Here is a 13,048-nt window from a genome sequence, read left to right as displayed (position 1 = left end):
GCCACCCGGGAGTCACCCGGCTTTTACACTTCGTGAAAGCCCGGAACCTGCCTTACTCCCTTGAGGAGATCAGGACGATGACCAGGGACTGCCAAGTCTGTGCAGAGTGCAAACCGCACTTCTACCGACCCGAAAAGGCACAACTCATCAAGGCCACCTGCCCCTTTGAGAGACTGAGTGTTGACTTTAAGGGCCCCTTTCCCTCCGCTGACCGCAATGTGTTCTTTCTTAACGTTATTGACGAGTACTCGCGGTTCCCCTTCGCCATCCCCTGCCCCGACACCACTACCACGTCAATTATAAAAGCCCTGCGCAAGCTCTTCACTCTGTTCGGATACCCATGCTATATCCACAGTGACAGAGGGTCCTCGTTTATGAGTGACGAGCTGTGCCAATATCTACTGGCTAGGGGAATTGCAACCAGTAGGACCATGGGCTATAATCCCCGGGGGAATGGACAGGTAGAGAAGGAGAATGGCACAGTGTGGAAAGCCACACTCTTAGCCCTCAGGTCAAAGGGACTGCCGGTCTCCCGCTGGCAGGAGGTCCTTCCCGAGGCACTCCACTCCATCCCCTCCCCGTTATGCACAGCCACCAATGCCAACCCTCATGAGCGGCTCTTTTCTTTTCCCAGAAAATCGACCACTGGAACCACCCTACCAACTTGGCTGACGTCCCCGGGGCCAGTGCTGCTCCGGAAACATGCAAGGAGCAATAAATACTCCCTGACGGTCGAGAGGGTTCACTTACTTCATGTGAACCCCCAGTATGCCTACGTGGTTTTACCTGATGGGCGGGAGGACACGGTCTCCATCTGTGACCTGGCGCCCGCAGGAGCACCGGGCCCCTACCCTGAACACTCCGTGGTGACTATTAACCCCGTACCCACCAATGTATGTACCCACGAGACACCGTGCACCCCAAACCCTATACCGACACCACACGACACTCCCATACCGGGCGTGACGCACACGCACGAGGGATTACCGACGCCTAACGTGCTGACACCTGAAGTCAGGCCGGAGCCAGCACAATCACTGTCGCCGGTGCAATCACTGCCGTTGCTACGTAGATCACAGCGACGGACTCGACTGCCTGATAGACTTGACCTGTAAATATACTTCTTGTAAATATTGTCAGTCACTTCACCCCGCGGGACTCTTTTTTTAAAAAAAGGAGGGGTGAATGTGGTAAACCATATATATATGTTGTAACTGGGTTACCTGTCTGGACACACCCCTCTGCTGACTGCCCCCGTGGTTCCTTCCACAGAGTCCTGTATAAAGGTGTTCGTCTTGCCCTTCCCCCTCAGTCCGGGGGCAGACACTCACTGTGGAGGTCGTATTGTACAGCGAATAAAAGCCTTTCAGTATTTTTACCAAACCTCAGTCTTTTGGAGTAATTGAAGGTGCTTCAGAGGTGTCCTGTGATTAGGCTAGGGTTAAATCAGGGTTGGCTTGAAGGACAGAAGGGCCTATTCCACACTGTACCTCTAAATAAATAAATACAATCTTCCCGATAGCAAGGTGACCAAAACTGAACACAATATTCCAAATGGGGCCTCAGCCACATTTTTATAGCAGGCAATGTTACAAGGGCAGTGTTAACCAAACCACTTCTAGTAACAGTTCTGTCTCTGAACCAACAATCGAGGTGTGGCTTACAGACAATGATGCACTGGTTGTTGTTGAGCTTCCTGCTAGTTATGATCGGGAGTGCTACTGACTGAGCAGACGGGGAGTCTGGGTGAGCAACCCACAGTGGACTGACTGCGGCCGGTATCTGCCTGTGGTGGAGCAAGTGAATGGGTAGGGCGGAGGATGAGGTGCCTATCAAGCAGAATTGCTTTGTTTTGAACATTCTTCACACTGGATTTGACCTTGTCTCAAGATAATATAATAGAGGATAATAATATTTCCTATATTATTACCATGTGTGGCAATCTAATAAAATTAACCACATATTAATGGCATCGTCGACTCACATTTCTAGCGTACAGCCTGAATTAGACAAACAGCTCTGCAGGCACTCTCTGTCTGAAGTAGTCGAGAGTTAGAAGTCTCCCTGAAGCCCTGATAACTTTCCTAACTATCAAGACTCAGGACCAAACCCAAAGCGTTTGTAATTGCAATTGTGCCCATTCACGCAGGTACCCTGTAGGAGGTGGAAAGATGTTTTCAATGCCTGGTAAGGAGTGGGTTTTGCCTTTTCTCTTTTGGAATGGCTCTACCTACTGTGTTTCCCATTCTAGAGTGAGGTTTTGCTCTGGATATTGGGTGGTGTGCTACTTCAGCAGTTGTGACCTTTTTTAAAAAGAAATATTACAGCAGTCTTGAAAAGTTTCTGTTCAATTCCCATATCCATAATTAAAAGGATGGCATGCAGACAAATGCAGATCATAAACACGAGAAAGTCTGCAGACACTGGAAGTCCAGAGCAATGCACACAAAATGCTGGAGGAACTCAGCAAGTCAGACACTATGGAAACGAGTAAACAGTCAACATTTTGGGCCAAGACCCTTCTTCAGGACTGGGAAGGAAGGGGGAAGATGCCAGAATAAAAAGGGGGGGGGCAAAGGACGACAAGCTAGAAGGTGACAGGTGAAGCCAGGTGGGTAGTAAAAATAAAGGGATGGAGAAGAAGGAATCTGATAGGAGAGGACAGCGGACCACAGGAGAAAGGGAAGGACGAGGAAGAGGTGATAGGCGGGTGAGAGGAGGTAAGAGGCCTGGGTGGGGAACAAAAGAAGAGGGGAGGGTGAGGGATTTTTTTGTGTGTTATTGGGGGCTCGTTCATCCGCTGGTTTTTAAAGATGAAGCAGCAGCGGCTAAAAAAAAAGGAGCGAGGGCAAAGGACTGCAGGAAAGAAAAATCCCCATCAGAGTAATTCTAGTCTCTGTCTGCATACAGTTTGCTAACAGTTGAAGTGACATCCCTTTACATTACCCAATATGCTGAGTAAAATCTCCCTCTACAGAGGGTGATACAGCTGGTAGAGCTGTGTGGAGTCTGCACATTCACTTCTCTCCATCGCCAAGCAGGCTTGCTTTACATCCCAAAAATGTGCGGGTTGGTGGGTTAATTGGCCACTGTCGATTGCCCCGGATAGGTGAATGGCACAAAAACTCGGAAAGGAATTAAACAGCAAGTGTAACACCCTGGGAAAGGTTTTACTGTGAACGCAATGGTCTTCCTGTAGAAGCAGTGTTTGGGTCATGCTTAGAGATAACGGGTGCTTTGGAATGTGAGCTGTCCAATCAGGGGAGTAGATTTTTGTGTTGTGTGCCTGATATCAGTGTAAGCTGGGTCCTTTTCTCGGCAGGAGAGGAAGAGAGAACTGGTTGTAGGATTCAACCCAGTGGGGGACCATGATTCGATGGAGCAAGGTACTGGGGGCTACTGAGGATCTGTGAACATGTGTGACTTTTGGAAGAGTTGGGCTCCAAATTGTGCACATTTGACTGTTTAATTATAATGGGCCTTTATTGTTTTTTTTCTTTTCTTTACTAACCCTTAAGTTAAGATTTATAAATGTAATTCCTTTAATCGTATGCAGTGTGTTGTCTGTTATTTCTTGGCACTGAGTTGTAACAGGGTAGCAAATTGCCCAGCATCCACACAGACCGGGACTTGTGGTGGGGAGTCGTCTCAATCTCACGGGTTTGGTGGGACTGGAATGTGTATTCCCTAGACATGCACAGTCAAGGGAACCGAGTGGGGTTCAAAAGCAGGAGAGAGGGAAAGAATGGTGTCTTGTGTAAGCTGACATGTGCCCAGTGGGCTGAATGGCCTCCTTCCATGTGATAATAAATATAAGTCTTGTTCAATGCCACTTCTTCAAATTGTGCAGAATAGGCTCTACCCACCATGTCACCCAATAAATCTCCATTGTGTGGTTGTACATTGTGGTCTGTGCTTGTAACACTGCTCTTTGCTCATTTGCTTCGGCTGCTCAATGTATCAGTCAGAGGAAGGTTTAAACGCTGCAGAGTGGGCGGAAGTTTCCATTTATTGACCAGGTTTATCCAGGGTCCTGGATTGATCATACAGCAAAGGATTATTTGTTATATTATGTCGTGTGTGGCAAATCTAATAAAATAAGCCACTGCTGATATTAACATCTCTGTCATGATACTTATTTATTTTGGGATAATGAAAGCAGTCTCTCGATACATCACACCGCAGTGTTCCAGATTAAATAAGCTTGCTTTGCCATTAATAAAATATAAAGTACAAACATAAATATGCATGTTACAACAAACACAAAATGTTAAATCACAGCTACATTATTAACACCACAATTCATTAAAATAGTCAAACGGACGCAACCTGTAAAAGTTAAGAGCAGCAGTTTAACCAGATGACTTTGAAGTGGAATACTCTGCAGGTGTCAGACTGATCTCATCTGCAAGATCTCAAAGAGTTTGGATCATTACATCAAATAGATTAACAAATGCTTCAAATGAAATGGAGTGCACCGTTCACTTTGATCCCACTTCAAGTGGGTGTCTATGGGAACATGGAAAATGTAGCAAGCTTCTCACGATGGGATTGTTCATGGGGAGCTGGTGTGGAGCTTATGGGCTGTGCCATCGTACATTTATTTTATTAGGAATACAGCTCTTCCAGCCCAGTGAGCCTGCGCCGCCCAATTACACCCATGTGATCAGTCTTCATTTTCAAAGACCCCTCATCAGAACTAGGAAAATTGCAAAAAGTTTAGGCTGCAGAGAGAGACAGGTGAGTGATGAAAAAGGCCAAGAGAAAATTTCTGATAGGGTGACACCAGGGTTCCAACAGATGAAGTCACTTAATTAATGAGAGCAGTAAAAAGGAGAAAAAAAGTGAATCGGCCAGTTCTTTTGCAGGTCATCCACATTTAATATTGGCTTCATTTTTCTCCCTTCATGAACATAACCTGCCCTGGGATTCCTTGAAGAGTCCCATATCAAGGCACAGAAATATGTTCAACTTAAGGAATGCCTTAGAGATCTGTGCGAAATGTTCTTTCTATTTCCCTTTCTGCAGATGCTGCCTTACCTACTTGGTATTTCTGATTTTATTGCAATGTTTTAGCGTCTGCTTTATTGTGATTTCCATTTGGATTAATCCTTTTCAGGTCCAGAGTGTAATCCCACATTGAAATCCATTTGCCAGGGGTTTACCCATTCTATTGATATCTCTTCGTATTCAGGTATTCTATTGCAACAATTAGACTCCAGAACATTCTTCAACATTGGTTGACAACACATTGTTTCCATCCTTACACAGCCGTCTGACATGGGATTTACAAATGTAAAAAATGGCTTCTAAATTATAGTTAAGACGCTAGCTTTAGAACCCCATTTTATCAACTGTTACAATGTTTCACTTTACTTTTGGTGAAACCCATCTCTGATACATAAAGCAATTGAGAAGTCTACATCACTACTTGCAAATATATATTTTACAGAATTCTTGAGATGGAAGGTGAATCTCAAGCTGTGGAACTCTTTGTGCCATTTGTGATGGACATGTTTCTGGATCGTGCATCTTCTTGTTTCTACCATAACCTCCACTCTCCTGATGTTGGTCAATAAGGGGGCTGTCATCAAGTAAGCAGATTCTTTATTCCCTGATGGACAGCTGAACTTGCAGCCACCTTTTATTCCCAAATCCAACAGCACAAGCGTTCAATGATTTTGGTTTAAAGAACGCACACCACTACCGGAGGAACTCAGCAGGTAAGGCAACATTTTTGGAGGGGATAAGCAGTCGCTATTTCAGTCCGAGACCCTTCACCAGTACTGCCTGATGAAGGGTTTTGGCCCAAAACGTTGACTGTTTACTTCCCTCCACGCCCAAACTGATGAGTACCTCCAGCAGTTTGTGTAGGTTGCTCAAGAATTCCAGCATCGTCAGAGTCTTGTGTCTTTAAAAGAAACCTGTTTGGCATAAGCTTTAGGGATCTTCCTCTGTGTTTTGCTGCAGTATGTCACGGGGATGCTGGAGGACTGGCAAGCTTGTCTTGTGGATGGGGCCAGGATATTCTGACCAACTGGAGGCTTTTTTTCACCTCCTCTCACTGCCAGATGTGGTTATTCCATGTGGGAAACCCTGAGTCTCACTCAATAGTTTAAATGCAGTTCTCTTCCAGCATGATATATTGGTCAGCATTGACTGATGTGGCGTTTGCCATGACTGTTTCCCTTCCTCAGCCACTGCCTTAATCAATGGTGAAGCAGTTCTGAAGGACTGTGTAGCCTATTCCAGCTTCTACTTCTGAAATCCTCACTCAATCCAGACTAAAGCTGGTTTTGCTTTGTTTTCGGTTCCACTTGTGGGTGATGTCAGACTCACTTCCTTGTCTTGATCATAGGCCATTGATGGCTGTTATCAGAAGCCAATGGATAACTGGAAACCCTCTCTTCCAGAAGGTGAGTTCATAACTAGATCAAATGTGAATGCTGATAGATTTATGTTCGGCAAGCACATTAAGGGTATTGGAATCAAGGCAGATAGACGGTTTTTTTTTATGTTTAAAAACTTCTGATGTCTCCCTGAAGAACATTATCCTGTTCCTTCTTAACTTTCTTCAGACATTGTCACCTGATCCAACCAGGGTTGATCAGCAAAAGGTCCACATCTCTTCCTTTCAACCACCCCAAACACTGTGTCCTTTCAGAACTGAGCAGAGGCCTGCTAAAAATACAAATAAAGGCCATAAGGCCATTCCACAAGAGGTACAATGTTTCCCTGCCTCAGAAAGTCTGTGTGTGTGGCTGTTCCCACTGCCGTGCGTTCTGAAGGCTCACGCTGTCTCAGGTCAGAATGGGCTGCTGTATTCTTCTGCAGTGTGGAAGGGATAAGTGTCTGTGCTGACAGAGCAATCATTTATTTTGATAACCAGCAGAGCAAATTCCAGCGTTGCACCTGTTCCGATCCACCTAGCTCCAGTGGGGAGAAGGACTGAGCAGAAATCTCTGCTCAGCACTGCAGGACTGCATTAGGACCTATTGAGTTGCTGTGGGGAAGACCCACTTCTAGGCTCGTGAGAGGAGGCAGAAGCTTCAGTGACCTGGCCAAGTGGTGCCCATCAGGCACTCTATTGCAGAGGGAACTTCCTCTTCGGGTTGCTGTTGATGAACGTGGGCACATCCAATGAGGTGCAGGTGTTCAGGCGGGACACCTGGCTAGACATGGTACCACTGCCCTGCTTCTTACTCCGGCTCAGCAGGTTGCTCAGGTGGAGCCGGAACTTGGTGTGGAGAGAGGCATAGATGAAGGGGTTGTAACAGGTGGAACTCATGGCGAGTAAGTGGCACGATACCTGGATCACTTCCAAGTAGGTCTTGTCTATGAGGTCCCGGTTGATGTCCCATATCAGGTTCACCGTCTGCAGAGGCATCCAGCAGAGTGCGAAGGAGAGGACGGAAATGAGGAGCATGCAGAAGGTCCTCCTCTTCTTCTTTGACCACTTCTCCTGGCTGCACAAGGCAGCACCTGGAACTTTCCTCTTCTTCAGGTGGCACGAGATGGCACAGTAGGAGATGGAGACAGCACAGAGCGGGAGCATGTAGAACAACAGGAAGATGGTGCAGGAGTACAACAGACTTTGCTTCTCCAGCTTGTACCAAATCTCCTCACAGATGACCATGTTGAATCCCAGCTGGTTTATGTTCATATACTGGGTGTGCAGGGGAGTTGGCATCGAGATCCCAATAGACAGCATCCAAATTAATACGATGATATAGGCACAAGAGCGTGGTCTAATTCGGCGGTGGATGGGATATACCACCACCACGTATCTATCCACAGCAATGGCAGTGAGGGATAAGACAGAAACAAAGACCGTGGTGGACTGCATCAGCTTTATAAAGTAGCACATGAAGATCCCAAAGAGCCAGCCCTTGCTCTCGAACGCATAGGAAGCCGTCATTGGAACGCAGAAGACACACATCACCAGGTCGGAGGCGGCCAGGTTGCCGATGAGGAAATTTGTGGTGGTGTGGAGCTTCTTGGTGGTGGCGATGTGAGCCAGGAGGAGGAGGTTGCCACCACAAGCCACGATCACCAGCACCACATACAGCAGGATGAAAAAAGGCTTCAACTTCAGGAGCAGGCAAATGCCCGAGAATGTGGGAGACATGGTCACGTTGCACATTGAACCATTCATGGCCACAGCCCAGTCACCAGATTCATTTAAGGTCATCATCGGCTCACCTGTGTGGAAAGTACAGAATAATCCATCACCATCAACTGGTCAGGAATTCCCCGTGTTTCCCACATTTCTTCCATTGCTGCTCTTCGGGTTAGAAAGCAATATCTATAGAACTGATAACCTCTTCCCAAGTGAGGTACTTTAATCATTCTGTGGGGTGGGGGCATGATAGGCAAGAGTGGCAATTGTTGCTCTCCTCTTGGCATCTTAGGTAGATGGTGGTGAGATACTATAGGGCCAGCCTAAACCCATAGAACACTATAGAACACTACAAATCACCTCTTGCACTACCATGGAGCTGCCTCTGTTTTTTATTAACTAATGTATCCTTTTCTCTTCACTGTCTTGTATAATTTGTGTATAATTCATATTCTGTGTATTGCTGGAATCTACATTGTACCTGTACTTCACCATACTTGAGCACATGACAGTAAACTCAACATGACTCGACTTGAAGGTACTCCCGTAGGTTTGTTGGGTCAGAAGTTCCAGAGGTAACAATAAATCCATGTCAAGGCAGCCTAGAGCACTTGCTGACCCTGGCCTAGGAGGATGAGGTTGGGTCAGTCTCCTATCTTTCTGGCTCACAGTTAACTAGATTGCCAACACATCCTAACTTTAGCCTTGGAGCACAGGAGTCAACCCTCCCTCCCCCCCAGTGCAAGTCAACGATTGATCCTGTGACCATTCTGATAGGTGACTCACCCAAGGCTCTCATCCACCACCGTGCTTTCGGAAAGAGGAGTTCCAATAAGCCCAGGACAATTTAGAAAACCATCAATTCTGCACTTGCTTCTGATCAACTGAGATGACTGTAGACCAAGGTTCCAACTCACCCACACAGGCCCCTACTTCAAGGAAGATGATGGGATGGGCTCCCCCTGATGTTCTGGAAAATATTTATCCTGCCAATCAGATCATGAGCTACCCATTGCTCTTTGGATCTTTCTCTGCACAAGCTTACTGTAGAGTTGACATACTCCAAGCAGGTGAAGTTGGGTATCCTGGGAGTGTAAAGTATGCCACATAAAATCTGCACACTCTCGTTGTATCCTTGTGGGATTGTCCCCAAGTGTTCCGGGTTCCTCCCACATTCAAAAACAGGCTAATTGGCCACTGTTAATTACCCACCTTGTGTAAGTGAGCAAGAGGAAAATCAGGGAAGGAATGGGCTGTTAGGAAATAAAATGGGAAATGGAATTGATAACATTGCTCTGAGATCTGGTATAGAATAGAAGGGTTGAATAGCCTTCTCTGTTGTAAGAAACTATGAGAAATAAATACTCTTGTGATGTTAGTAAATGGCAGAAAAAGTTCCGGGGGCCATATAGACTGCTCCTGTTCCTATGAACAAATGTTTGTATAACTCTTTTCTCAATGCTTAGATCAAACACGTCCTGTGTTCCATGAGGTAATCTCAGTGAGCAGCTTCATTCAATTAATATTAATACCATTCTGTACACCTCAACGAAAGGTGTGCAAAGAGAATGTTAGCAAACAACACTGATTAAACAAGAATGGTTTATTATCAATTTAGTGCCAACTTGAAAGAGCAGAGATAAGAAAAATGCAAATTACATTGACTCATTGGCAGCAGCTTCAAGAAAATGGTTTGGGTGATGAATTATTTTACCTATAATACACTAGAAGTGTGACATATGGGTTAAATGTTGTGATTTGATCAGAACATTTAAAATATTAACAGGCACAAATATCGAGAAATAATTGCTGGTAAATTGAGAAAGAGGGGGTTTAATCAACATTTGTATTAAAGCTGATCAGGCAACACTTCTACGCATGCACGCACGCACACGCACACACACACGCATGCACACGCACGCATGTACACACATGCACACACTCACACATTCACACGTGTGCACACTCATGCCCACGCACACGGACACGCATGCACACACACAGACATGCACACATACTGTCTCTCTCTCTCCCCCCCCCCCACAAAGACTTCCTGTTGGATGCTGCAAAAGATCTGAAATTTTTAAGAATGAATTCAGTGGCTTTATGTTGAGGAAGGGGAAGTGTGTTGCAAGTTTAGTAAATTAACAGATTGTAGGTTTCCGCAAATAAAACCAAGTGTGGCATTTTATGTTTAAAGAAACCTGCAACACATTTTATTGAACGCCAGACCAGGCTCTTAAAATGAAACCCCAACTCAATGTCGCTGGTTGTGAATTATGTGGATTTCTCCTAATTACATTACCCTCCATCATAATCCCAAGCTAATCATAGAACGGGCTTGGTGTAGTTCTGGAGATTGTTGCCATTGATACAGTTCTTATATTCCAAATGTACCTCTGTGTGAGGGAGAACTCAGTTCCCTGTACAGAAAAATTACATACAATACCACTCAAACATCATAGGCACACATATACAATATAGCTAGGGTGCCTAAGACTTCTGCACAGTACTGCAATAATTTTAAATATTACACTGCACCTGCTGCCACAAGAAAAACTAATTTCATGATACACGTGCCAACCTGATTCTGATCTGGTTGTCTACTGTGGACTGAGAGTGGGCAGGAAGAGGGGAATCACAGTTGGGAAAAGGGGAAGGCAGAGGTGAGGGAGTGGGAGGCACCAGAGAGACATTCTGTAATGATCAATAAACCAATTGTTTGGAATGAAATGACCTCGTCTGGTGTCTCAGGGCTGGGTGCCTGCACCCATACCACCCTCCCCCTGCCCTGGGCACTCCTCTGCCACGGCGCTCCTCCCTCGCGATTCCCAACATCCTTTGCTCCCGCCAGATTTACAAACTCGCTCTCCTCTCCAGGTTGACAAACACAATACTGTGCAAGAGTCTAAGGCACCCTAGCTACATATATATGCACCTAAAACTTGTACAGTACTGTATTAGGGGCAGGAGTAGGCCACTTGATCCAATTGCAACCTTGACATTCTTATCTACCCCGAGTGTCTACCCTTGCATATCAAGAAACTATGTACCTCTGCCGTAAATACAGTGAAAACTCTGCTTGCAGCACCTTTCCAAGGACTTGTGGCCCACAAGGTGTAAGAAAAATTGCAGCATCTTTGTTTTAAATAGACAATCCTTATTTCCCTGTTGAGGCCATTTTAGAGACACCCCAGAGTGTTATCCAGTGCTTTAGCTGAACGTCTGTGATTGAAACTTCGAAACAGGGCTGTCACTGGATGTGGCCCGACCACTCTGTAGGGTAGATGGGGAAAATATCGCCCACAAATAAGACAGTCCAAACATGACACTGTCACCTTAAGGTCAATCAGGGCTAAGAAGAGTATCTAGGAGCTCCAACCTGTTGGGGGAAGAGATGGGGATGGTCATTAGAATATCATAATTGGTAGTTTTTCATTGATTAAAGTTGTTAATACTGATGGCCCGATAGAGTTGAAAACAGAAGGGTCTCGGCCCGAAACGTCGACTGTTTACTCTTTTCCATAGATGCTGCCTGGCCTGCTGAGTTCCTCCAGCATTTTGTGTGTGTTGCTCAGATTTCCAGCATCTGCAGACTTTCTCTTGTTTGTGATTGGATGACCTAATCGAATGTGTTATCAGGCTTGTGAGAGTGCATAGAGTCCTCCTGTTCCTGTGTGTAGGTGTGAGCAGTAGGCAGGAAAATATAAGGGCCATGATGTGAGCAACTAATTCTTGAAGCACTAAATAGCAGCAAGAGTCAGTGCGTTAAACAGTCACATTTGACAACAGCGTGAATCATGAAGGTTTTGGTGTGGAAGGAGATTTACATTGTGCCGTTGTTTCTCACAATGTGATTGGTCCAGGTATTCCGTATCAGAACGGTACTCAAACCAAGCTGTAGTTAAAATTCCGTAAATCCTCATCATAGACTTGTCTGGAACAAAAGATAGGCTAAAAGAATATCAAAGCAAAGCTAATCCAAGCAAATGAGCAAAAAATAAGCAATAATTTATAAAATGAAGAGGTTCTTTTTCTGTTCTTTTTTTAAAATTTAGAATAGCTGTCAAAACAAACGCTACTTTGGATTATGAATTACATGTTTCCTCATCACTATTTCCTTTTCCTGAATTTGAGTTAATCTCCATAATGAAACTACTTCACCGAGACAGTACAAGCTGCAGAACCATCTAAAACTGGAAATTTGATGTCGTGTTTCGGAACAGGTGTCAGTTCAGATCCTGTGTGGTACTGCTGGTGTCTAGCCCACAAGTGCCAGCAGGTTCAAGATTGTGTCCGCCCACAGAGTTCCCAAATTTTCTGTCAGCTTTTCACAGGCAATTCCGAGAACCATGATCAGCCATTGAATCCCCTTTTGGGTTGTTATGCCTTCGTACACCAGCGTAGCAATCCCTTTCCCTGTTGATTCTGATCAAACAAATTGCATCAGGTCAGAACCTCCTGTGACCTCAGAGGAGGAGAGTAGCTGCTTGGGATTATGGTCTTAGAATATTTATTATATATTTTATGCCTTAAGGTGACTTAGTCCATTATGGTTTTATTTTTGGACTTTCAATGATTTTAATTTATCTGAATGATTTTGAGCAATTTTAGAAGCTTCAGGTTTTTTCCCATATTTTCTTAGAAATTTTTGAATAATTTTCCATACTTTTGATCAACTATTCCCATTTGGATATTTCCAGGTGCCAAAACTATTCACAGTGTTTGGACAAGATGAACAGGTGATCTTAGTCCCATTCCCTCCGCAAGAAAGCTGTGTAGAGGCAGAGTATCATTGGCAACTCATCGGCGGATGTGGAGTCAAGGTGCGGAATGGTGTTGCAATACAGGGTAGTCAGCACTGGAGCAAAACTGAGAGGACTTACCTGCCAGCAGAGGACCACACAACTTCGAACTTGAGATAAGGAA

General features: G+C 45.1%; 1 protein-coding gene across 1 annotated transcript; it reads right to left on the bottom strand.

Annotated features, from left to right (window-relative positions):
- Positions 1 to 7,084: 7,084 nt before the first annotated feature.
- prlh2r (prolactin releasing hormone 2 receptor) lies at positions 7,085 to 8,191 on the bottom strand. Its single transcript, XM_072250592.1, has one exon. It carries the CDS (start codon positions 8,189 to 8,191, stop codon positions 7,085 to 7,087), a length of 1,107 nt encoding a protein of 368 aa, XP_072106693.1.
- Between the last annotated feature and the right edge of the window lie 4,857 nt (positions 8,192 to 13,048).

This window comes from Mobula birostris, chromosome 1 (genome assembly GCF_030028105.1).
Source record: "Mobula birostris isolate sMobBir1 chromosome 1, sMobBir1.hap1, whole genome shotgun sequence".
Taxonomy (NCBI): Eukaryota; Metazoa; Chordata; class Chondrichthyes; order Myliobatiformes; family Myliobatidae; genus Mobula; species Mobula birostris.
Note: the sequence above shows the minus strand (reverse complement) of the source record. Positions and strands in the feature narration are given on the sequence as shown.